This window comes from Camelus ferus, chromosome 2 (genome assembly GCF_009834535.1).
Source record: "Camelus ferus isolate YT-003-E chromosome 2, BCGSAC_Cfer_1.0, whole genome shotgun sequence".
Classification (NCBI taxonomy): Eukaryota; Metazoa; Chordata; class Mammalia; order Artiodactyla; family Camelidae; genus Camelus; species Camelus ferus.
The window spans coordinates 38,003,113-38,028,879 of NC_045697.1; the positions used below are offsets into that span (position 1 = coordinate 38,003,113).

Below are 25,767 nucleotides of genomic sequence, written 5' to 3' on the forward strand. Positions count from 1 at the left end.
ATTTAATGTCATTATTTATCAAGAACTGGTATTTTCCTAATGAGGTTATTATGAATATTACTGAGATATACTGTGAAAGTACATATAATGTATAAATACAAATTACTAATAATTACTGAATAGGAGAAAGTTATTCATCTTCTGTAAGTTTTAAATTACAAACAGAAATCTAAAAATGAAAATCTCCCTACCCTCAGGTTTACCCACATATTCTTCCTCTTTATTCCTCCATCCCAGCCTCCAGAACAGAGCTGTAACCACTTATTTGCATATCTGTCTCTCCATTTGGCTGTGGGCTTCTTGGTAACAGAGCCCAAATTTTTTCATCTAAGCACTTAAGCATAACACCTAACAAACAGTAAGTGCTCAAAATATATGTGCTAAGTGAATAATTCCCACTGTTCCGTGTGAAGCAGTAACCTGTAAACAAACTCTAAGTTGCACTAAGACCTCTAGAGGTAAGTAAATACAATTATTTACAGGGCAATTAATCATTCTATAATATTTCTAATTATCTGCTTTGTGAAGTTGTATTTCAGAATTCAATTTTTGTTTAAGCAAAGTATAATACTTTCCCCAAAGGTCAGAGGATAATTCTACTAATGTAATTTAACTTTACTTCAATAAAGAAGAAGCATGTATTCTATATTAGCACTGTGAAAAAATACAACTGTTCAAATCTCTTAAGAAACATAACACAAATGAACTGACTCCCTCACCAAGCATTGAGTGCTTTGTTATAATGACAGAGACTGTGCTAATAAGGGCAGGAAATAACTGGGGAATGATAAGCCGTTTCAAGAAATTCATCTAACTCCTATGGAAACTCCTAAGTGTGCCGAATTGAGTCATGGAGCCTGAGTGAGAAAGGGATGACAGTTGGGGTGAGTAGGACATTTTAGACATAGTAACCTTGTACAAAAACAAAAACCTATCACAAGTAGCTCGGCATGGCTAAGTGGCTCGTGTACAGGCTTTCTGTGCCCAATTATGTTGGAGTTAGGCTGTGGATGGGGAGCAAGTGGGGCAGTACTGAAAAAAATTATGAAATTTTTATGCTATGAAAAAGGATTTTAGTTTAATCCTGAAAGATATGGGAAGGCACTGAAAGGTTTTAAGCAAAGAAATGACATGAAGAGAATTGCTTGTTCATCAGACCATTTCAGCATTAGAGTAATGAAAGGACCAGTGCTTGGCAAAACAAATTCATTTAACAAATACTACTGAAAACTTACTGTATGCCGAACAAGACCAAATGGTCAGATGACCATTTAGGAGGCAACTGCAATATCCTAGCCTATAAACCATGGCAGTGGCAGTGTTAACAAAGCAGTGTGGATCTGAGGGTTAACAGGCATAACTCAGCAATTCTAGGGAAATTGGTTTAGAGTGGGGAAGCAAAAGAGAAATCAAAGGATTCCCAAGTTACTGATAATGCTGTTTATCAATAAGTGAAATATAACATGAGATACTGATTTTGGTGGATAAATAGTGTGGGGGGAATTTAGAAATCATGAAATTGCCTGTTGGATGTTTTAAAGAACTTATACCAGAGGAAGTTAGACATAATGGGTCTAATTATATTTCTCTAGAAAGGAGTAAGTAGAAAACAGGTATCTCAGAATTAGTATATATGAAACATCTGAAGACATGGGCGGGGTTAAAATTTAGAGCTGTTATTTGTTGTGTATTTATATGTTAGGCACTACTGAAAACATTATGAAATCTAATTCCTATGAGATAGACTTCATTATTATTTTTCATTTTATAGGTGTGACAACTCAGCCATAAAAAAGAGTATGTCCAGGATCATATAGCTTCCATGAAGCAACAATTCAAAATAGGTATTTTGGCTCCATGATAAGAAATTTATAGAAATCAAATATCACTGCCAACTCTACCACTGGATCACACCCATTAAAGTAACTTTACTTCATACTACATTCAGGTTGGAAGTACTTAGCCCTTGTGATGAACTCAATGACAACAGGCCACAGAGTCTGGCCACATCCATGAGTCTATACAATATATATATGAGTGCATAGAGATATAAATAGGAAAGAGACAAGTATTTTTACAGAAGAACTTCAAATATGTGTAGATATCCCCTCCTATGGGAGGTGAAGCTTAATTCTCCCATCCCTATTCCAAAGGTGGGCTATACTAAACAAACTGCTTCCAAAGAACAGTGTAGGTTAAGGAAAAAACAGGAACTACAATGGTGAATCTAGGCAAACCTGCCTTAGACAAGTGGTGAAGCCTAACATCACCAGTGATGTCACATAAACTTTATGTACCACAATATGTGGGGAGAAGGGCACTTCTAGAGGATAATTTTATTCAATTTATAAATGTCATACAAATATTCTAAGCTCCTTCACACTGCGAACATATCTAACTTCTTAACGCAGATAGCTTCTAGATATCACTGATTTACCATTTTTTACTATTACATTTAATTATTATTCATTTATTTACTGTTTTACATCTTAAGTTGAACTACCTTTTTGCTTTGTCCTTGTCATCTTCTTCCACCAATCCATCAAAAATACTACCATCATCTCTAAAAGAAAAAGAAAGTCGACAGAGAAAGAGCAGACTCACTAAGGAACAGCAATAACTGAAACATGTGACTCAAATCAGTTCTATCCTAGCATTTTTGTAGAGTTAACAGATTGCATAAATTCAAACTCAATAATTATTAATGTGTTTTCTGATATATATATGGACAATTAAATTTAACTATGTCTTACATTTTTTAAAGTCTATTATAGAATGTACAACATCAAGAGTAAACCCTAATGTAAACTAAGGACTTTGGTTAATAATAATGTGTCCATGTTGGTTCATCGTTTGTACCAAATATGCCACACTGATGAGGGATGCTGAGGGTAGGGGTGTATATGTGTGGAGGGCTACATACAAAATCTGTACTTTCTGCTCAATTCTGCTATGACCCTGAAACTACTCTAAAAAATAAAGTTTATTAATAAAAAAAAATATGGAAACACATGTTTCAGAAAATGCAAATTAAGGCCGCAATGAGGAAAAAAAAAAAAACACAGGGCAGGCAATTCATACTGGTTTTAAAACATGCCTTTGATAAGTACGTATAGAAATAGAGCCGGGGCTGAAGGGATGAAGAATAGCGTAGCTGCTATTGGGTTTTTGCAGGTGATGTAAATGTTTTAGACTTAAAGTGGGGATGCTTGACCATCTTTGTAAATTTACTAAAATGACTGAATTGTACATTTTGAAAGAGTGAATTTTATGGCACATGAATTATATCTCAAAAAAAAAAACTGTCCAGGAAAAATACTACAAGGGAATAAACTAAAATGATAATCATTAAAATAAATAAATAAAGTCTATCATAATAAACAAGAATTTAATTTAATCAGAAGGTAAATATCTTGCTCCAAACTATTTACGTCATAGAAAAGGGAAGAAAGCTGCCCCTAGATGTCAAAAGTCACTTCTGCACCCAACTCTAGCTACAAAACTCTTAAAGAATCTCCTGTGGAAGAGTCACACAGTATGCTATAATAAAAGCATAGGAACTCTAGTGTCAGACAGACCAACATAGGTCATAATTCCAGCTCATTACTTACTATGTGACCTTAAACAAGTTATTTAACCTCTCTGACCTAGTTTCCTCATCTGTAAAATCTCATGGAATTACTGTGAAGTTAAATGAAGTAAGACATAAAACAATATTCTGCACATTAGTTGTCAAAGAATAGGTGTTTTTTAAAAATGTTACTATATTTTAACAAATTTAAGATACCACTGACTATAAGACTTATTTTATGTGGCATTAAGAAAGAAAAAAATGCTACCAATTAAACAATGATAAGCCAACTGTTAAGATGAGTCTCAATGTCAGATGTTAAAATGTAAAAAAAATTAAAAATAAAGTTTTAAAATCAAATAAACAAGGAAGTCTATCCTTTTTCCAAGAGTAAGAGTTAAAGATTATAATTTCAACTAATGAAATCCTAATTAGTTACCTCTTAGCAGTCAAATGCTAAGATGCTTAAAGGGCTGAGGTTAGCACCAACAGATAAGGAGACAGATGATTCCAGAAAGTGCCAAGGAAATTATCTGCAAATGTCTTAACTTCTTTCAGAGCAGTTCAGACTAAATCATTCAAAATTATAACTCAAGATTCATTTAGAACACAAGTTGCACACTGTTTATTTGGCTCTAGATAAAATACCGTACTTACTATCATGCAGTATTTGCTCAGTACAGAAGGTGAATGTAATAGTAATTATAGCTAAGCATAAAATTCCTTTTATCAGTTTGATATAGACCATTACTCTGTGAATTTTTAAAATAGTTTTATATAATTCAAGATAAAGAGTCTCTAAAAACATACCTGTCAACAAGTGAGCTCATTTTACTACAGCTTACGGTAAACAACATAACATACTACGTTTTCGTCTTGTGGTAGACATTTGTACTTCTCCTTGGGTAGAAAGAAAGATAAATCATCATTGGTTTCTAAAAAACTTATTTCTACACACACAGTAAACTTGAGAAACACTATATGTTATCCTAGAGATTTCAAAATGTTTTTGTTTGTACCAAAGGGTGGAATATTATTTTCAAGCAAATATCCTTAGTTGATGCACATTTAAGGCTTTTTTTTCCTTCTAAAAAAGGATTTTACAGGGGGAAAAAATGAAGCTCATAATTCATTTTCTTTCTAAAACAAAATGATCAAAATTTAAAAGCCACTATTAATGTTCAGTATATATTAGACTATACAACTATAAATAGGTTGTAATAACACCATCCAATGGGCAATAAACATTTGTTGAAAGCCTGTTTTCTGTTAAACAGTACAGTTAGCTTTGGAAATACAAGGATGAAAGACACAGTCATGGTTGGCAAAAATCTGCATTGAATAGGGAGATACTAAATAATTATAATTAAGGAATAAAGAAAGCATATGGGGGGAGTCGGGGAAATATTCTTGATTATTTCTAGATTCTTGATACTGAACAAGGCAGTCTAGATTCTTGTTACTGAAAATGTGGTCCAGAGACCATCAGCATCATGTGACAGCTTGTTAAAATACAGAATCTTGGGCCCAACCTTAAGTCCTACTGAAACAGATCTTCATTATAACAAGGTCTCCACGTGATTTGTATGACAATTTAAGTTCGAGAAATAACAAACTAAAGGACAGGAAGAGGTAATAGTTGAAAGGATTCGAAACTATAAGAATAGCAATTTGCAAAGGCACAGGCCTTTATGAGATGAGAGAGCATCCTATTTGAGAACTTAAGAGGCTTAGCATTTTCTTTAGAGAAAAATCTAGGCATATCACAACTGGAAGTTTTAATTACTAGAGCATGAAGTGAGAGAGAGTAGGAGTGGTAGAGGGGTGGAAGCAAGTCAAGAAGAGCCTTACTATAAAGGGTCTCATACTAACATTGAAGGAATTAAAATTTACTGCTTTAAAACTGAATCATAAGCCTAAAATTTCTCTCTCTATATTCTATGTAGTTCTAAAGTATAAGGCAGGTTTTATCCATGATACTTATATTTTATAGTCATTAATTAAATACTGAATAATCACCTTACTTCTAATAAATATCCTAACAGTCTGAGGCATTAAGAAATTCTACTTTATTATATTTTTCATTTAAAATTAAGAAAATAGTGTAAATTAATGTGTATCTCTAACTAAACCAGAAAAGATTAAAGGGCATGAGATTCTAAAATATTCTATCATTGTTTTCAAATGTACATTTATGAGAATAAGAGAGAATAACCCTTGATAAATGATGCTGCACTGCCTATGCGGTTATGGCTGCAGAAATGGGACTGTAAAGGGCTAAGAAGTCTTAAAAGATAATGAGTGGGGGAGTCAGATTTAAAAATAAAAATAACTAGCTCCAGGATAAAACAATGATTTTAAGTGTCTGGGTCAACATCAGCAGATGGAATACAAAATTACAGAATTTTAGAGAATAGATTTTAAAGATCACCTCTGGTCCAACAGACATACTTATTTTATCATGGTAATAACAGAGGCTGGTTCTATCATCAGAACAAAAAGAACAGTGCAAAGGTAACACAGCCAATTTAGACGAATTTAAAAAGAACCGTTTCAGTTTAAACTTAAAAGACCAGATCTGAGACTTACATAGCAACAAGTATATGCTTGTTTAATTACCAAAAGGTAGAACAGGGCAAACAACGGGGGAAAAAAGGACCCTAAAAACCAGGGCTTAAGACTATATAAACAGGAGCCATGCTAATTATAAGGGAAATAAATCCAAAATGCTTTAGGAAGACAGACTGGTAAGCATTAGGCTGTTTTAATATTGTTGTTAACAATATTTTTCCAAATACTATTTGTTGTCTAGCTAACTGAATAATGTAAAACTACATCTCTAAAAGTCTAGTCCAAGAGTCCCAGATCTTTTCTCTACTTTCCCAGACAATTGACAGACATGCTATATTTAAGGGAAGATAAGGGAAGAAGTGAAGTAGGCCCAAATAAGCACTCTAGAGCAATTGTTACAAGATTCCTCTTGACTTCTTTAAATGGTGTTGAATTAACTTTAACAAAACAAAGCGGTAATGGGGGAGCACCCAAAAGGTCTTGTGTGGGGACTACCCTAGGACTGATGCTTTCAGTACAAAAAGACTAGTAGGCAGAGTCATAATTGCTCTTGCTATGGATTCTAAGGATTCATTTTTAGAAGACATGAAATGTCCCTACACGCAGCAAGGAATTTCAAATAGATGGTGTAATATAGATTAAATATTATTATTAAAAGCCTTTTTTCTTTTTTTTCCTGAAGTATAGTCAGTTTACAATGTTGTGTCAATAAAGCCTTTTTTCTTAAATATTGACATTAATAGGCCAGTGTGGTATGCAATAATGACTTTGAGAGGATCAGTTATAGTCATTGGAATCCAAAGATCACAAATCATAAAGGATCAAGTTACAGTTACGAATCAAATGCTCCTTTATATAAGAAACTTGAGCTCAGAATCATTCAGTGATATGACTTCCCAGCTGAGTAAGTACCACGATACTATTTTATCACAGTGATGGTCAAGAACGGCATATGTTTTTTACAAATATTTTAAAAGCCATTTAAAAAAATTATCAAATGGGAAGGTATTAATAACAAACTCTGTAAGCAATTCAAACTTTGCCAAATATGGAAGCAGATATGTTTTAAATTCAGCATGCAACATTACACATAATTAACAGAAAATCTCAGTGCCTGGCATTCCATCTTTGGAAAAGAACTCATGTATAAAATAACACATTCTGCATTAAAAATAAACTATGCAGTATCTAATGACATGATACTACTTGTCCTCTGAATCCCATCTGCTGTCACCTCTCAAGGCTTTCCACTTCTACAACACTAATTTCTCCCTCTATAACTGGATTATTCTGATCAACATCTTAGTATTTTACCTTAAAAAAACAAAGCACAAACAAAACCCCCCTGACTCACCATCCCCCTTCAGGTACTGCCTTCCTTTTCTGCCTGCTTTTACAGAGAAACAACTTACCAGAGTTGTATACAGCTGGTGTTTCAACATCTTTAATTCCACTCTCTTATTTTTAAATTTAGTGTTTATTTTCACAAATGTATCCTTGTTCAAAGTTTCAAGTGTCCAAACAGACTTATGAGACTTTTTAAAAAATCAGAAGTCCTCTGATCCCCATTGCCTATTTCCAACCACTTTCATCTCTTTAACTGTCTCCTTGGGTAGTTAACTCTCTAATAACTTCTACTTTGTTACTTCTTGATTCTTTCTGTTTTAGGTAGGGTGCCTCCTACACATTCCCAATTTATTCGAGTTTTCCCAATGTAAGCAAGCAATAATTACATTGCTTGCTTTTGCCCTCAAAAGTGTCTTTGTTTTTTAGGTTTTATCTATTGAACTTCACTATGAAAAATAATAATATAGCTTTAACTCCCCTATCCTTACCTCATACATATGCCTACTTGCCCAGATTCCCAACACCGTGATTTTTGGCTAGGTGGTTATACTCAGAATTAACATTATTATGATTCTGTAAATGCAATTAACAGCTGAGCCATATAGTATACTAATTACTTTTCTTTTCTAGTTTTCCCTAGAGTTAATCATTGTTTTATTATTTACCTAGTTTTCTACATACTTATCACCAATTCAGCCCCAAACTCTTCTCTGTCTAAATCTACTCTTGATATCTTCAAACCTATTACAAATTCTACCAATTTACTCTTCTCACAGATATTTCTCTTGGTACCTTCTGACCAATTCCTACTGGGACTGGATGGCTGTAACTGGTAATCGTAGGATCATTCTTCACTATCATCCTAGTGATTTCCTGGGTCTCTACTTAACTTGCATTTCCTGTTTTTCCTATTCTATCGGTTCATTTTTGTAGTTTACTTCTTTTTTGTTGAGTTCCTCCTACAATAACTGCCCAAGAAAGGAAACACAGCAGATAAAATTTTTCTGAGTCATCACAAGTCTACAACCGTCATTAATCTTTAATCAACAGTTTAGCTAGATATTGAATACTGAGTTGGAAATAATTTTTCCTTAAGAATTTTTTTAAAGGCTTCCCTATCTTCGAGTTTCCAGTGTGGGATCAAGAAGTCCAAAGCCATGCTGATTACTGATCCTTTATATGTGACCTCCTATTTTTCTTATTTTGGAAGCTCCACTGTGTTCTAAAATTAAACAATAATATGCCCTATTTTGGACTAATCTTCATATTTGTATTGGTCATTCTATGGGCTCTTTCTACTTGGAAATTTGTGTCCTCTAATTTCTGGACAGTTTTGTTGAATCGTTCTCTATTCCCTATTTCTCCCCTCTAATTACTCTATTCTCTTTTTCTGGAACTCGTATTATTTGAACACTGAAGATCCTGACAATTGCTCCAATTTTCTTATTTCTTCTCTCCAATTTTCTCTTTGCTTCACTTTCAATATATCAATACTATTTTTGAGCCCTTCCATTGAGTTTTCCATTTCTAATTTCATTTTTTATTGTTTCTCCTTTATATTTCACAGCTTTAGCATCTCCTCTTACCTTTCTGAAACTATTAAATGACAGTTATGTGTTTCTCTCAATTCTTACCTACTGAGTTGGTCTCCATTTCCCCTAACTTGGTATTTTCTTTTTTGGTTTGGTCTTTGACTCTCACAAAAGAGGCATTCCTAAAATGTCTAGTGATCTTTGGTCACAGGCCCATATTTAAGGGTAGGATACTGTGAACTTTGTTGTAGCAATACCAGGTTGGAATATTTCTTTGGGGAAATTCTTAATGTTGTTATCTTCAGACCATTTCTCTAGGTTGGTTTTAATTCCTAGAGAAGACTCTTCTAAACTGTTCACTGAAAATTACAAAAATCTGATTAGCCTAGAATCTTAATCCCTTATTTTTAATATAGTACCCACATTTTCAACTATGTTTGGTGCCCTCTATTTTGTCCTTGCTAGAAAATAAATCTCTAGCCCTCTGCTAAGAAAGGCAAGAGGGATAGTTGCCTGGGTTTCCAAAGTCAGGGAAAGGATTTATGGAGCAGAATAACCTTATAAACAGATTTTCAACAAATCATCCTGTTTTTAGTCCCACCCTCACTCTTATTTGCAGAAGTAAAGAATACATTCAACTCCTGAACATTTTAGAGGCCCTACAGTAACACAAAGTTTGTTTCTGAACATTCCCACAGTGGGCCTGGGATTCTAGGGTCTATAAGACAGTTACCACACTTCCTTTGGCTTTTCAGGATCCAAAATTTTGTTGCAATTATTTCCTCTCCCATTCTCTGCTCGTTCAGAAAAATCCTTTAGCATTAATACAGTTTCGAGAGAAAATGGAAGTTAACTGTATTTTTTGCCATCTTTAATCGAACTTTTTCATTCTCACTTCATCAGTTTTAATCAGGCTTTCATCCTCACCAACTCCCACTGAGACTGCTCACTTTTTTTTTGGAGGGTGGGGGAAGGATGTAGAGAAAACCAGCACTTTTGTATATTTATTGCTGATGACACTGAGAAAGTCAGCTAGCAGTACCTGCCAGAACTTACAGTACATATACTGCTCACTCTTTACTACAGTTATCAACGACATTCATGCTGACAAACAGCTGCTTTACTCTACTCTCAGTAACGTGGGATATAAATGACTATTTATGCATTTATTACTTTTCTTTTCCTGGCTTCTGTGACACAACACTTTCCTACTTTTCTATCCATCTCACTAGCTGCTCCTTCTCTGATTAGTACTGGTATGTCCTTGAGGAATGGCCCGGCAGCCAGTAAGACTGAAAGCCACCCTCACCTACCAAAGCACACACAGTAGTCAGCCCCATCACATCAGAAAAGCCACAAAGGGGACACTACTAGAATATATGGCTCTGGTGACCAGACGCAAGTGTGCTACTGGGCCGCACAGGACTTCTAAATAAGGTGACTTTTCCAAGATTGGGAAACATAACTGACATACATAGTATATAAAAATAAACACAGAAAATCAGGCAAAATGAGGAGATAGGGGAGTATGTTCTAAACTACAGAACAAGAAAAAAAGGCAGAAAAAGAGCTAAGTTTAACTAGAGATAAGCAATCTCCCTGATAAAGAGTTCAAGGTAATGACCATAAAAAATGTTCAAAGAACTCAGGAGAAGAATGAACAAAGGCAGAAGTTTAACAAAGAGTTAGAAAATATAGAGAAGAATCAAAAAGAGTTGAAGAACACAAAAACTGAAATAAGAAATACTGCAGAAGAAACCAACAGTAAATTAGATGATACAGAGAAATAGACCACTGAACTGGAAGACAGAGTAGTGGAAATCATCCAAGCTAAAGAGAAAAAGAAGAATTTTTTTTTTTAAATGAGATGCCTTAAGACACCTTTGGAACATCAAGCATACTAACATTCAAATTACAGGAGTCCAAGAAAGGTGAGAGACAGAGGAAGTGGCAGAGAACTTATCTGAAAAAATAAACCTGAAAACTTCCCTAACCTGGGAAAGATCCATGTCCTGGCCGAGGAAGCACAAAGAGTTCCAAACAAGATCAACTCAAAAAAGTCCACATCAAGAAACACTGTAACTAAAATGGCAAAAATTAAAGATACAGAATCTTTAAAAAAAAAAAAAAAAAAGGCAAGAGAAAGCAACTAGTTAAGTACAAGGGAGCTCTCAGCAGATATTTTGAAGCCAGAGGGGAGTTTCAAGATATATTCAAAGTGATGAAAGGAAAAACCGACAACCAAAAGTAGTCAACTTGACAAGGCTATCTTTCAGATTTCAAGGAGAGATAAAGGGTTTTACAGACAAGCAAAAGTTAAAAGAGTTCAGCACCACTAAACTGGCTTTACAAGAAATGTTAAAGGAAAGTCTCTAAGTGGAAAAGAATACCATAACCAGAAATACAAAAATTCCAAAAAAAAAAAAAAAAAAAAACCAACTCACTGGTAAAGGAAAACATACAGTAAAGATAGTAGGTAGGAGGAAGACTGAAAAGCAAAAGTAGTAAAATCATCTACATCCACAAAAAGTAGTTAAGGAACACACAAAACAAAAAGATGTAAAATATGCTGTCAAAACCATTAAACACTGTGGGGGTGGCAAGTAAAAATGCAGGTTTGTTACACTGCATTCAAACCAACTTAAAATAATCTCATACACACACACAAAGTTATATGTAAATCTCATGGTAACCAATACTCAAAAATCTTTAATAGATACATACACAAAGAAAAGAAAGGAATTCAAATAAATATAACATTAGAGATAGAAATCAAATCACAAACGAAGTGAGCAGCAGATGAAAGGAACAACCAAAAAAAAAAAAAAAAAAAAAAAAAAAAACCAAAGCAAAAAAATAAATAAATAAATAACCTAGAAAAACAACCAGAAAACACTTAATGAAGTGGCCAGAAGTACATATCCAACAATAATTACTTTAAAAGTAAATGAACTATGAATAACTGAAAAATTGTGCTGAACACTGGAATTTGACACAACATTGTAAAATGATTATAAATCAATAAAAAATGTTAAAAAAAAAAAAAAGTAAATGAACTAAATGCTCCAATCGAAAAACACAAAGTGGCCAAATGGATTAAAAAAAAAAAAAAGACCCAAACATACGCTGCCTACAAAAGACTCATTTCAGAACTAAGACATACAAAGAATGAAAGTGAGGAGAGGGAAAATGCTATTCGATACAAACAGAAACAAAAAGAAAGCTGTATCAACACTTATATCAGACAAAACAGAGTTTAAAATAAAGACTTAACAGGAGAAAAAGAAGGACATTACATAATGATAAAAAGATCAACCCAAGAAAAAAATATAACAACTGTAAATATATACACACCCAACACAGAAGCACTTAAATACACAAGACAAATACTAACAAATATAAAGGGAGAAATTAACAGTAACACAACAGTAGGAGACTTTAACACCCCACTTACATCAATGAACAGATCATCCAAACCCAAAATCAGTAAGGAAATACTGGCTTAAAACAACACTTTAGATCAGATGAACTTAATAGACATATAAAGGATATTCCATTCAAAAGTAGCAGAATACATTCTTTTCAAGTGTACATGGAACATTCTGCAGGATAGATCACATGCTAGGCCACAAAATAAGTTTCAATAAATTTATGAAGACTGAAATCCTATCAAGCATCTTTTCAGACCACAATAGTATGAGACTACAAATCAACTATGAGAAAAAAATGCAAAAAACACAAAGATGTAGAATCTAAACAATATGCTACTAAACTACCAACAGGTCACTGAAGAAATCAAAGAGAAAATTTTAAAAATACCTACAGTATAATACAAAAGAAAATGGAAACACAATGATCCAAAATCTATGGGATGCAGCAAAATCAGCTGCAAGAGGGAAGTTTATAGTGATACAAGTTTACCTCAGGAAACGAGAAAAATCTCAATCTAACCTAATCTCCCAAAGGAACTAGAAAAAGAAGAACAAAGAAAACTCAAAGTTAGTAGAAGGAAAGAAGTAAGAACTCAGAGTAGAAACAAAGGAAATAAAGACTAAAAAACAACACAAAAGACCAATAAAACAAAGATCTGGTTTTCTGAAAAGATAAACAAAACTGATAAACCTTTAGCCAGATTCATCAAGGAAAAAAAAGAGAGAGAGAGAGAGAGACCCCCAAGTAAAATCATAAGTAAAAAAGGGGAAGTTATAAATAACACCACAAAAATACAAAGGATCATAAGAGATTATAACAACTATACACCAATAAAATGAATGACTTAAAAGAAATGGACAAGTTCCTAGAAACATACAATCTCCCAAGACTGAATCAGGAAGAAACAGGAAATATGAAAAGACTGATTATCAGTAATGAAATTGAATCAGCAATTTTAAAAACTCACAACAAAAAGAAGTCCAGGAGCAGACAGCTTCTACAAGCGAATTCTACTAACCACTTAAATAAGTGTTAGTATCTATCCTTCTCAAACTATTTCAAAAAACTGAAGAGGAAGGAATACTTCTGAACTCATTCTATGAAGCCAGCATCACCCTGATAATAAAACAAGACAAAGACACCACAAAAAGAGAAAATTACAGGCTAAAATCACTGATGAAAATAGAAGCAAAATCCTCAACAGGAAAAAATTTTAAATAAAACATTACTCAAATTAGTGTGTCAAAATAGTTTATGGATTTTTTATATATTTTTTCAGGGAATATGTCATTTCAAAGTATATTCCAAGATACAACCCTTTCATTACCTTTTGTATTTTTTGGATCTTTTGAACTGATTCTTCAGAAAACTATAGGTTCAATGTATCCTTCTGTATGGCTGACCATCAGTCTCAGAATTCTGTTTAAACAAGAAAAACAAATTGTTAGATTTATTCAACTTACATAGCCATTTATCATGAAAAAGGTTTTAAAATAATTTTGAAACATAACAAAATTTAGAACTTCATCACAAAAATGCATGTAACAAACGCTAAACTCTACAAATTGTTTCTAAAAGAAAATAACTTAAAAAGTAAACTACAACAATCATAATTCTTACTACAGAAGCTAAAAGAAAGTATAAAGATAAGTGTAACCATAAAAATATGTTAATAAATACACAATATAAAAAGATGTAATTAGTGACAGAGAAAACCAAGTGTGGTGGGGGAGAGAAGTAAAAGAATAGAGTTTTTTGAGTTCAGTTGTTACCAGCTTAAAACAGACCATTACAACTACATAATGTTTTATGTAGACCCATGATAAGCACAAAGAAAACACCTTCAGAGGATACACAAAAGGAAATGAGAAAGGAACCAAAGCATGTCACTATTAAAAAAAAAAAAAATCAGTGAAACATAAAGGAAGACAAGAGAAAAAAAGTGACAAAAAGACAAAAACAGTGAACAAAAAAGACAATAGTAACTCCTTCCCTCTCAGTAATGAATTTAAATGCAAATGAATTAAAGTTACCAATCAAAAGACAAACTAGGTAAATGGATTTAAAAACAAGATTCAACTATATGTTATATATAAGAAACTCACGTTAGATTTAAGGACACACACAGACTGAAAGTAGAAGACTAGAAAGATAACCCATGCAAATGATAACCAAGGACGCGAGAGTGGCCACACCTGTATCAGACAAAATAGACTAAGTCATAAACTGTCACAAGAGAGAAAAAGGACATTATATAATAATGAAAGGGTCAAATTAATCAGGGAGATATAGCAATTATAAATACATACACAACCAACATCAAAGCACTCAAAATATTTGTAGCAAACATTGACAGAACTGAACTGAGAAAGAGATAGCAACACAGTATTAGCAGATTTCAATACCCCAGTTTCAACAATGGACAGAACCTCAGACAGAGATCAATAAAGAAACAGATGGCTTGAACAGCACTGTAGACCAATGGACTTAAAATATTCCACCAACAGCACCAGAATACATGTTCTTCTCAAATGCACATGGAACATTCTCCAGGATAGATCATGTTAGGTCACAAAACAAGTCTTATCAAATTTAAGATTGAAATCCTATCAAGTATCTTTTCTGACCACAATAGAATGAAACTAGAAATCAGTAGTACAAGGTAAACTGGAAAATTCACAAACATGGCAATTAAACACTCTTGAAAAATCAACAGGTCAAAGAAGAAATTACAAAATGTCTTGAGACAAACAAAAACATTACACATCAAAGCTTATGGGATGCAGCAAAAACAGTACTAGGAGGGAAGTTTACAGTGGTAACTACTACATTAAAAAAGAAGAGAGATCTCAAATAAAGATCCCAACTTTACATCTCAAGGAACTAGAAAAAGAACAAACTAAGCCCCAAACTAGCAGAAAGAAGGAAATAATAAAGATTAAAGAAGAAACAAAATAGAGAATTAAAAAAAAAATTTAAAAAATGAAAGTTTTCAGCAGAGAACAAGAATATGAAACACTGCAAGCAATACCACAGAAATACAAAGGATCATAATAAACTACCACGAACAATTAAGCACCAACAAATGAGGTAATCTAGAGGAAATAAATTCCTAGATACATACAACCTATCAAGACTGAATCATGAAGAAACAGAAAATCTGAACATACAAGTAACTAATAAGGATATATGAATCAGTAATCAAAAACCTCCCAATAAAGAAAAGCCCAGGGCCAAATATTCAACTGGAGAATTCTACCAAACATTTAAAGAATTAACACCAATCCTTCTCAAGCTTTTCCAAAAAACTGAGGAGAAAGGAATACCTCCAAAGTCATTTTATGAAGCCAACATTACCTTGAGACAAAGCCAGACACACCCACAAGCAAACATCCCTGATAAATACAGATGCAAAAATTCTCAACAAAATATTAACAAATCAAATATAACAGCACATCAAAGAATCACACACCATGATCAAGTGGAATTTATCCCTGGGACACGATGGCTTGCCATACAAAAATCAGCTAATGTGATAAACCACATGATAAAAATCATATGATTACCTCACAATTAATGTAGAAAAAGCATTTGACATAAATCAACACCCTTTTATGATAAAAACACTAAACAAACGAGGAACAGACAGAAATTTTCTCAAGATAATAAAAGCCATTTATGAAAAGCTCCACAGCTAATATCACACTCAAGAGTGAAAAACTGAAAGTTTTTCCTCTAAGATGAGGAACCAGATAGGGATTTCCACTCTCACTACTTCTATTCAACACCATACTGCAAGTCCTGGCTAGAACAATTAAGCAAAAAGTAAAACGCATTCAAATTGGAAAGTTAGAAGAAAAATTATCTCTGTTCACAGAGGTCATAATCTTATACGTAAGACAGTCTACAAAAAAGTTACAGCTAATAAACATCAAAGTAACAGGACACAAAATCAACATACAAAAATCAGTTGCATTTTTATACACTAACAACAAACACTGAAAAAGAAATTGACAATGCCACTTAAAATAGCATCAAAAGAATAAAACACTTAGGAATAAACTTAACCAAAAAGGCAAAATTTTTGGTATGGAAAGAACTTCAAGACCTATCAATTTTAATTAGAAATGTTCTTTCATTAACAAGGAAATCAGGAATTTTCTTACTATTTTACATTGTAGATGTGGGATATCACTGTAACATTCTTATTTTTAACATTCTTCTAAATCATGAGCTCCTTCAAAGCAGGAATTATACTTTACTTATTCATCTATTACTAGGACTTGTCAAAATATCTGGCAAATACTAAAAACTCAACAAGCATTGTGAATAACTGAATTAACCAAGATCAACCCAACCTTGCCACATCAAAGTTAATACAAAACTTTACACTCAAAAGTTTGCTTCTGACACATCCAATGTCCATTCTAATTTAAAAAAAGAAAAAAAACAGGAATATATTGTATATGTAATATGACAGCAACAAAAAGGGGTTTTTTTTTTTTTATGGCAACAACAAAATCCTTGGAGATTGAAGGAGTCAAATAAAAACAATAGGTCTAAGTCAAAAACACCAGAGAAACAGGACTGAATTCCTAAACTACACATGAAGTAAAATTCAGAAACCAGATTCTAGTGTCCTACTTGCTTTTAAAGGTACTTTGGGATAGGGTTATTTAGTCAGAATTAAAGCATGTAACAAACTCACTGTGCTGGAGAAGGATTAAGTATAGAAATTAAGATCAGGAGTTTAGAGTCAGAAAAGCATGGGAGAAAATCTTTGGACAATTTACTTATTATCCTAAGCCTCAGAATTCTTACCCAAGGCAGTTGTTGTGAAGACCAAAGGATACAATCCACAAGGATACCAATTATTAACAAAATAAACACAAATGGCATTTCCCTCTTTAAAAACCAAAATTAAATACTTAATTTGCAGTACGAAAACGGGTTATTATTTTTAACAAATAAGGGTTTCCAAAAGATACGCGTTAAAAAGTTAAAACCCAGCCAAAAAGAAAAGAAAAGTATAACTAAATAAGCCATGAAGAAAACAGATTATTAATAAATGTAAAAATTATTCCTGCCTAGAAATCAAAGAAATTCAAGTTAAAACATACTATAGTTAAATATTAGTGATTCCTTAAAAATTCTACTTCATATATTATCACTTAGCAAATATTTACTGAGCACCAACACAAGTGACTAATACTATACTGACTGTAGTTTTCAAATAGTGAAATAGACACAGCCACTACTTTTGAGGCACTTCCCAGAGAAGGCACAAAGTGCTCTGTGGATACACTAGGAGTGACAGAGAAGTTAAGGAAGTCTCCTGGAGAAGTAATACCTAAGCTGAGATCTAAAGGATAAATAAGAGTTCACCAGGCAAAGAGACAGATAAATTTGATCTATGCCAGAAAAACAGTGTATACAAAAGTCTGGAGACATAAGAAGACCTGTGCGTCTAGAGTACTATAAGTGGTTAAGTATTACTAGAGCAAAAACCTAAGGACAGGGGTAGGGTAACAAATGAGAATGAGGTGAGCAGATCATGAAAAGTCACACAAAGGGACCCTCCCCCTACCCATGAAGACATTGAAAGGTTTTAAGCAGGGAAATGGCATTAATAGGTTTGTTCTTTTGAACTATCATTCTGGATACAATATAGAGAATGGAATTGAAGGAGGCAGGACTAGATTTAGGGACTAGTAGGAGTATTATAATGGTTCAGGTAACAGATATAGAGGCAGAGGTTACAGAAAGAAATATAGAAATTTTAATAGATACTAAGATGATTAGACAGAATTTGGTGACTGATGAACAGAAGTCGGAGGCAGGGAGCAGTCAACAGTATTACTCAAATTTTGGTTTGGACACATGTGTCAGTTAGATAGGTAACATAGGAGGAATAAATTAGAGGGGAGTGGGAAGGAATGATGTTGAAAGCAGTAGCTGACATTTTTTGAACATTTACTATGTGCCAGGCATTCTTCAAAGTTTTCTCTCATTTAAGACTCAAAAATCATATTCACCTCTATTATTATGTCCATTTCACAGATGAGGAAAATGAAATACAAAGAGAAGAGGTAAACTGGCCAAGTTCAGCAGTAAACCTGAGATACAAATCCTGACAGCTTAGCTTGAACTATGCTTTTAATCACTCTGTTACAGATACTTCAGAAATACTTTCAATGATGGATTCAGTTTTAGACATGTTGTGTTTAAGATATCTATGGGACATGCAAGGAAAGTGTCCAATAGGCAGTAGGAAGTGTGGGTTTTGGCATTCAGGAAAGAACTGGGTGAAGATGTCAATGGGAGCCATCAACTCAAACATGTAAATTAAAAATAATGATTAGATGGGCTTTTCTAGAAAGAACATACAAAACGAGAAAAAAAGGCTAAGACTGAAACCAGGTGAAAAATTAGTTATCTTAGAGACAGGTAGAAAATTAGCTAGTAAAATGGGAAGGAGGCAGAGCAAAGAATTTAAAGAAATGGGCTCTACTGAACAGACTGATCACTAAAAATGAAATAGAATCAGCAAAAAACAAAACAACAACAAAAAAAAGCCCTCCCTGCAAACAAAAGTCCAGAACCAGATGGCTTCACTGAGGAATTCCACCAAACAACAAAAGGGCAAAAATCACATGATCATCTCAATAAATGCAGAAAAGCATTTCATAAAGTTCAATACCCATTTATGATAAAAACTCTTACCAAGATGGGTACAGAGAGAACATATCTCAACATAACAAAAGCTATTTATGACAAACTCACAGCCAGCATAATACTCAATGCTGAAAAACTGAAAGCCTTTCCACTAAAATCTGGAACAAGACAAGGATGCCCACTCTCACCACTTCTATTCAACACAGTCTTGGAAGTCCTAGCCACAGCAATCAGAAAAAGAAATAAAAGGGATCCAAATTAGAAGAGAAGAGGTTAAATTGTCACTATATGTGGATGACATGATACTATATAGAGAAAACCCTGAAGGCTCCACACAAAAACTACAAGAGTTGATTAAAAAGTTCAGCAACGTTACAGAATACAAGATTAACATACAGAAATCAGTCGCTACACTAACAATGAAATATCAGAATAAGAAGAGTACAGAAACAATCCCTATTAAAATCATATCCAAAACAATAAAATACTTAGGAATAAATCTGACCAAGGAGTTGAAAGACTTATACACAGAGAACTACAAAAATTGACTAAGGAAATTAAAGATGACTTAAAGAAATGGAAAGATATCCTTTGTTCTTGGATTGAAAGAATCAATATGGTTAAAATGGTCATACTGCCCAAGGCAATCTACAGATTTAATATGATCCCTATCAAATTATCCATGACATTTTTCACAGAACTAGAACAAACCATCCTAAAATTTATATGGAATCACAAAAGACCCAGAATTGCCAAAACAACACTGAAGAAAAAGAACAAAGCTGAAGGAATAACCCTCCCAGACTTCAGACAATACTACAGAGCTACAGTAATAAAAACAGTATGGTATTGGCACAAATGAGACATATGGATCAATGGAACAGAACACAGAGCCCAAAAAATAAACTCACAGACCTACAGTCAATTAATCTTTGACAAAAGAGGCAAGAATATACAACAGAGAAAACACAAGTCCTTTCAGCAAGTAGTGCTGGGAAAACCGGACAGCAGCATGTAAATCAATGAAGTTAGAACACTCCCTCACACCATACACAAAAATAAACTCAAAATGGCTTAAAGATTTAAATATAAGCAAGATACTGTAAATCTCTTAGAAGAAAACATACGCAAAACGTCCTCTGACATAAATCTTAGCAATGTTCTCCTAAGGCAGTCTACCCAGGCAACAGAAATAAAAGCAAAAATTAACAATGGAACCTAATTAAACTTACGAGCTTTTGCACAGCAAAGGAAATCATAAGCAAAACAAAAAGACAACCTATGGAATGAGAGAAAATACTTGCAAAAGATGAGACTGGCAAGGGCTTAATTTCTGGAATGTATAAACAGCTCATACAATTTAATAAGAAAAAAGCAAACAACCAAACCAAAAACAGGCAGAAAACCTAAACAAGCAATTCTCCAACGAAGACATACAAATTGCCAATAGGCACATAAAAAAAATGCTCAATACTGCTATGCAAATCAAAACTACAATGAGGTTAATTAACATCTCACAGTCAGAATGGCCATCATTCAAAAGTCCACAAATGATAAATGCCGGAGAGGGTGTGGAGAAAAGGGAATCATCCTACACTGCTGGTGGGAATGTAGTCTGGTGCAGCCATTATGGAAAACAGTATAGAGATTTCTCAATAAACTAAATCAGACTTACCATATGATCCAGCAATCCCACTTTTGGGCATATATCCAGAGGAAACTCTAATTCGAAAAGATACATGCACCCCAATGTTCACAGCAGCACTATTTACAACAGCCAAGGCATGGAACCAATCTAAACGTCCATCGACAGATTACTGTCTGTGGTATATTTACACAATGGACTACTACTCAGCAATAAAAAAAGAATAAAATAATGCCATTGCAGCAATGTGGATGGACCTGGAGATCGTCATTCCAAATGAAGTAAGCCAGAAAGAGAAAGAAAAATACCATGTATCACTCATGTGGGAAAGAAAGAAAGAAAAGAAAGGAAAGAAAGGAAAGAAAGGAAAGAAAGGAAAGAAAGGAAGGAAGGAAGGAAGGAAGGAAGGAGGAAGGAAGGAAGGAAGAAGAAGAAAGAAAGAAAGAAAGAAAGAAAGAAAGAAAGAAAGAAAGAAAGAAAGAAAGAAGAAAGAAGAAGAGAAAGAAGGGAAGGAAGGAAAGGAAAGGAAAGGAAAGGAAAGGAAAGGAAAGGAAAGGAAAGGAAAGGAAAGGAAAGGAAAGGAAAGGAAAAAAAAGAGGACACTAACAAACTCATCTACAGAACAGAAATAGACTCGCAGACATAGTAAACAATCTTATGGTTACTGGGGGGAAGGATTTGGGTAGGGATAAATTTGGGAGTTTGAGATTTGCAAATGTTAACCCCTATATACAAAAATAAATAAAAAACAAATATATCTGTATAGCACAGGAAACTGGATTCAATATCTTGTAATAACCTTTAATGAAAAAGAATATGAAAACTAATTTATGTATACATACACATGACTGGGACATTAAACTGCACAGCAGAAATTTCACACTGTAACTGACTATACTTCAACTAAAAAAAAAAGAAGAAAGCCAAAAAAAAAAAAAAAAAGTAAATTAGGGCTCTCTTTCTGAAAAAAAAGTTTGATAAGAAGTATCATTAACTTGAAATACTTATGTTCTTTGGCCTAGTAATTTCACTTAAAAACAAAAGGAAATAATCAGAGATGTATCCAAAGTTTTATATTCATTACACTGTTATTTAAAATAGTAAAGCTAGAAAGATTTAAACATCCAACAGCAGTAACAGGGGCATCAAAATACATCAAACATAAATCCAAATATGCCAAAGTATCAACTCTTGTTATTCCTGAGTAATAATACGAATTTTTTTTCCTTTTTTACTTTTTCTTTAGTACTTTCTAAAATTTCTCCCATAAGCACGTATTATTTTTGAAAATAATAATAATCAGAAAAACTTAACTGCTGCCTTTTTAATTTTTGGTTGTTTTCCATTGTCCAATACTAGAGCCCTGGCTATGCAAAAGAACATAAAATACATGTTATCCACTCCAGAGAACAAGACATGAATAACAAAGAAACATGCTACTGTTACAAAACATGAGTAAGAGGCTATTTTCCTATGTATTTCACATAATTTAAAGAAAATAACTTTTCATTTAATCTAATCATTACTAATTTTAAAACTATTAAAAAGTTAACTCAAGAACCTGGGTTTAAAAAATGCAAATTAAATAAATCCTTTCCTAACCTAATAACCTATTGACCCACTGACCTACTTCGGAATTTAGGTTAGTTAAATCTGATATCACAGGTATTTCTGGGACTGATGGATCTAATAACATTAATTAAAAGTCGTGCTGAAATTGACCAGTATAATACAAAATCCAAGCAACAATCCTTAACTACATTCATCACCATTTATGAAAAATTCAAATGTACTTCTGCAGATTACTGTTTGTATTATAGTTAAGAAGATAATTATTTCTAAGAGAACAATTTTAACTTGTAAAGAAAGACTGAAATATCTTTAAAATTAATTAATGTATGAGTAAAGGTGAAATTTAACAGCTGTTCTCAATTCAGTAGTGAATGGGAACATTAGCCCTCCTCTATAATGGATATAAAATATTAGCATGATGAAAAACACTCTAGACTCTACAACAATTTCTAAGAACATGAATTAAAAATTGACAGTAAGAACAAGAAACACACCCCAAATCAAAGTCTCATGAACCAGACCTCTTACAACCAAAGAAGATTCTGTTTCAAGACAAACATTAAATGCTAATAAATTCTAGCCTGTCAAATGTTTAGACGTGAGGTATTTTTGAAGCCTTATTAAGTAAACAAAAACTGAAAGATTAATAAGCTCTCTCAGTGGCACACAAGACTATTCCAATGATTCAACTAATGTATTTCTTCAAATAATGTCTGAGCTCCCTCTTCATATAATGGACTGATCTGGTCCACACAATACATGAGCACCGTAATCCTTTCTTGAGATGAGACTGAGGCCTGAGCCTGTCCTCAGCCTCAAATGAGCCCTACAGAAGATCTGAAGGTGCAAGGACAGCCCAAGCCTAGGTCTCAGCATGAACTACACACTGAACCAGGTACCATAACCCTGAATCTGTACACTCTGCACCAGGCCTCACACTAGTATCCACAGCAAAAGAAAGGCAGCCCTGTGGTAGGCAAAATAATGGCCCCACTTAAAGGACCACGCCCTAACCCCTGAAACCTGCACTATGTTACCTTATATGGCAAAAATGAACTATGCAGATGTGATGAAGTTTAAAGATTTTGAGATGGTAGATTATCCTGGGTTATCTAGATGGTCCAAAGGAATCACATGAGTCTTTAAAAGCAGAGGGTCTTTCCTGGCTGTGGTCGAGAGAGCTGTGAGACAGAACAGTCAGAGACATGCTGTGTTGCTGGTTTTGAAGGTGAAAGAAGGTAGCCACAAGCCAAGGAATATGGGCAGCCTCTAGAAGCTTGAAAACACAAGGAAACATTTTCTTCTGAAGCCTCCAGAAAGGAATGCAGCTCTACTGACACCCTGCTTTTAGCTCAGTGAGATGCACGTGGAACTACTGAGCTGCAGGACTCTAAGATAATAAATTTGTATTGTTTTAAGCCATTAAATTTGTGGTACTTTAATGGCAGCAAAAGAAATTTAATACAGGTCCAAAATCTCTGACTGCTCTTGATAAATCTGCCTTCCTCAAACCCTCTCTCTATGCATATTTAAAATAATCTGAGGGCGGAGGGTGTAGCTCAAGTGGTAGAGCACATGCTTAGCATGTACAAGGTCCTGGGTTCAATTCCCAGTACCTCCTCTAAACATAAATAAATAAATAAACCTAACTACCTCCCCCACAAAATAAAAAAAAAATTATATAAAAAATAAAATAAAATAATCTGCCTAGGAAACCATTAGAATGAATCCCATTATACCCTACTTTCCTTTTGTATCAGTCACCAGGAGGAGCCCAAGACCCCCAGGTCATCTCCCATCACCTAGACTCTTGTCCCTTTATACTTTATATATCCCCACATTAACCCCTTTCCCTTTTCTTTCCCATTTCCAAAATCCTTTAATTGTGTCCTCTGGAACTTACAGTATATTATTAGCAAAATATCCTACTTCTTCAATATTGTTGTTGCATACTCTCTCCACCTTTCCTGCACCAACAGAAAGTTCACTCTTCTCTAAGAGTTCTGCTCTAGCTCCATGCCTTCCAAATGATGACTGGTTTTCTCTCTCACATCTCATATGAGTAGCCCTGGTGTGAGATGGACTTGTTTCTCACTGTCCTGAATTATTCTCCTTTCTCCCCCACTAAACTCCCCAATTTTGAATCTCATGCCTCCAATTAAGCTATTTATCATCTCCTTGTTGTAAGCATTCATAAACCCCCAGAACAAGCCTTCTCATTCCCTGAGGGCTGTTTCTCTCTCCAATACCTCTTTTGTCATTATTTTTGGACTGTGATATCCACAAAAATGATCCTTCGAACATCTTGGCCAATTCCTTGATCTCCTCTCCTCCAACAATCCTGTGCTCACCTCCCACTCATCCCCCTGAAGTTACTCTAGAACTCAGCATTACCAACAATCACATGCCCCTCCATATTCTTAATTTCAAGCACTTTATCCCTCTGTATCTTACATAAGAGCTGGGAGAGCATGTGATCTGCTTGATTTGAATCCATACACACACACCACATACACTAAAAAACATGCACATTTTTTTTTCTAACTGGCTGTATAGCTCTAATTTATTTATTTATGTTTATGCTTTTTTTTTTTTTAACCTGTCCTATCCTCCTAATCTTTGCTGGGCCTTCAGTTTCTCATCTCACAGAGCAAGGCAGGTTATCTGAGATGGTCAGGGGATATAAGAGATAGTGTCAGTCTCTGTTGGTCAGGCTGCTCATCATCCTTTATGAAAAATGCTTAATTCTTTTTCATGTTTGTCCAAACTCTAGCCTTCCTTTTTGCCACTGATTCCTTTGTATGTTTAACATACAAATAAGCCATTCCATGAGCCATTCTGTGGCAAAATGCAGTAATAGCTTACAACTCAAATACAGCTAAAGTCAAGCTGATAATAAAAACTTCCTATACTTCCAACTTAACAGCATTTACTAATAGAAGTGCAAAGAATACAAATATTAAAGAACATGTGGAGGGAAACTAAGGCTTCTGAAGATCACTTGCTTTGCTACATTTTAAGACGCTAATTTTCCTTTCTAGCTTCATTCTCTCTCTCCAGCCTCATCTCCCACTCCACCCTCACTGTTTACATACTCCCTACTCTCCAGCCACACTAAATGTGTCACCATTCCTATTAAGTCAAAAATAAAGATCCCTGGTATACAAAGATCTGCCCAACATATTATCAACACAAATGACTTCCTAGTATACAAAACAGAATTGATCTTCCAGGAAATCACACTGTCAATCCCGACAGTGAATCAGGATTCAATTCATCAATTTGTAAAACTCATGTTAGTGAAAAACTTAAACAGAGGTACTGTGTATTAACTTCCTATAGCTGCTATAACAAATCACCACAAACTTAATAGAACGAAGCAGGACAAATTTACTTTCTCCCAGTTCTGTAGGTCAGAGTCC

General features: G+C 34.1%; 1 protein-coding gene across 18 annotated transcripts in view; it reads right to left on the reverse strand.

The window, feature by feature from the left end:
- The window catches only part of CLOCK (clock circadian regulator), a 112,773-nt gene that overhangs the window by 50,301 nt on the left and 36,705 nt on the right, over nucleotides 1–25,767 (reverse strand). For 17 of the 18 annotated variants that reach the window (XM_032497864.1, XM_032497773.1, XM_032497838.1 and 14 more), the window contains 3 exons: nucleotides 13,781–13,872; nucleotides 4,382–4,471; nucleotides 2,504–2,563 (listed from right to left, as the gene is read on the reverse strand). In XM_032497864.1, coding sequence (XP_032353755.1) covers nucleotides 2,504–2,563; nucleotides 4,382–4,428 — 107 coding nt within the window. In that variant the 5' untranslated portion in view covers nucleotides 4,429–4,471; nucleotides 13,781–13,872. Of the gene's footprint in view, nucleotides 1–2,503; nucleotides 2,564–4,381; nucleotides 4,472–13,780; nucleotides 13,873–14,558; nucleotides 15,094–25,767 lie in introns of those variants that run through there. The other variant, XM_032497846.1, reaches the window with a different exon arrangement.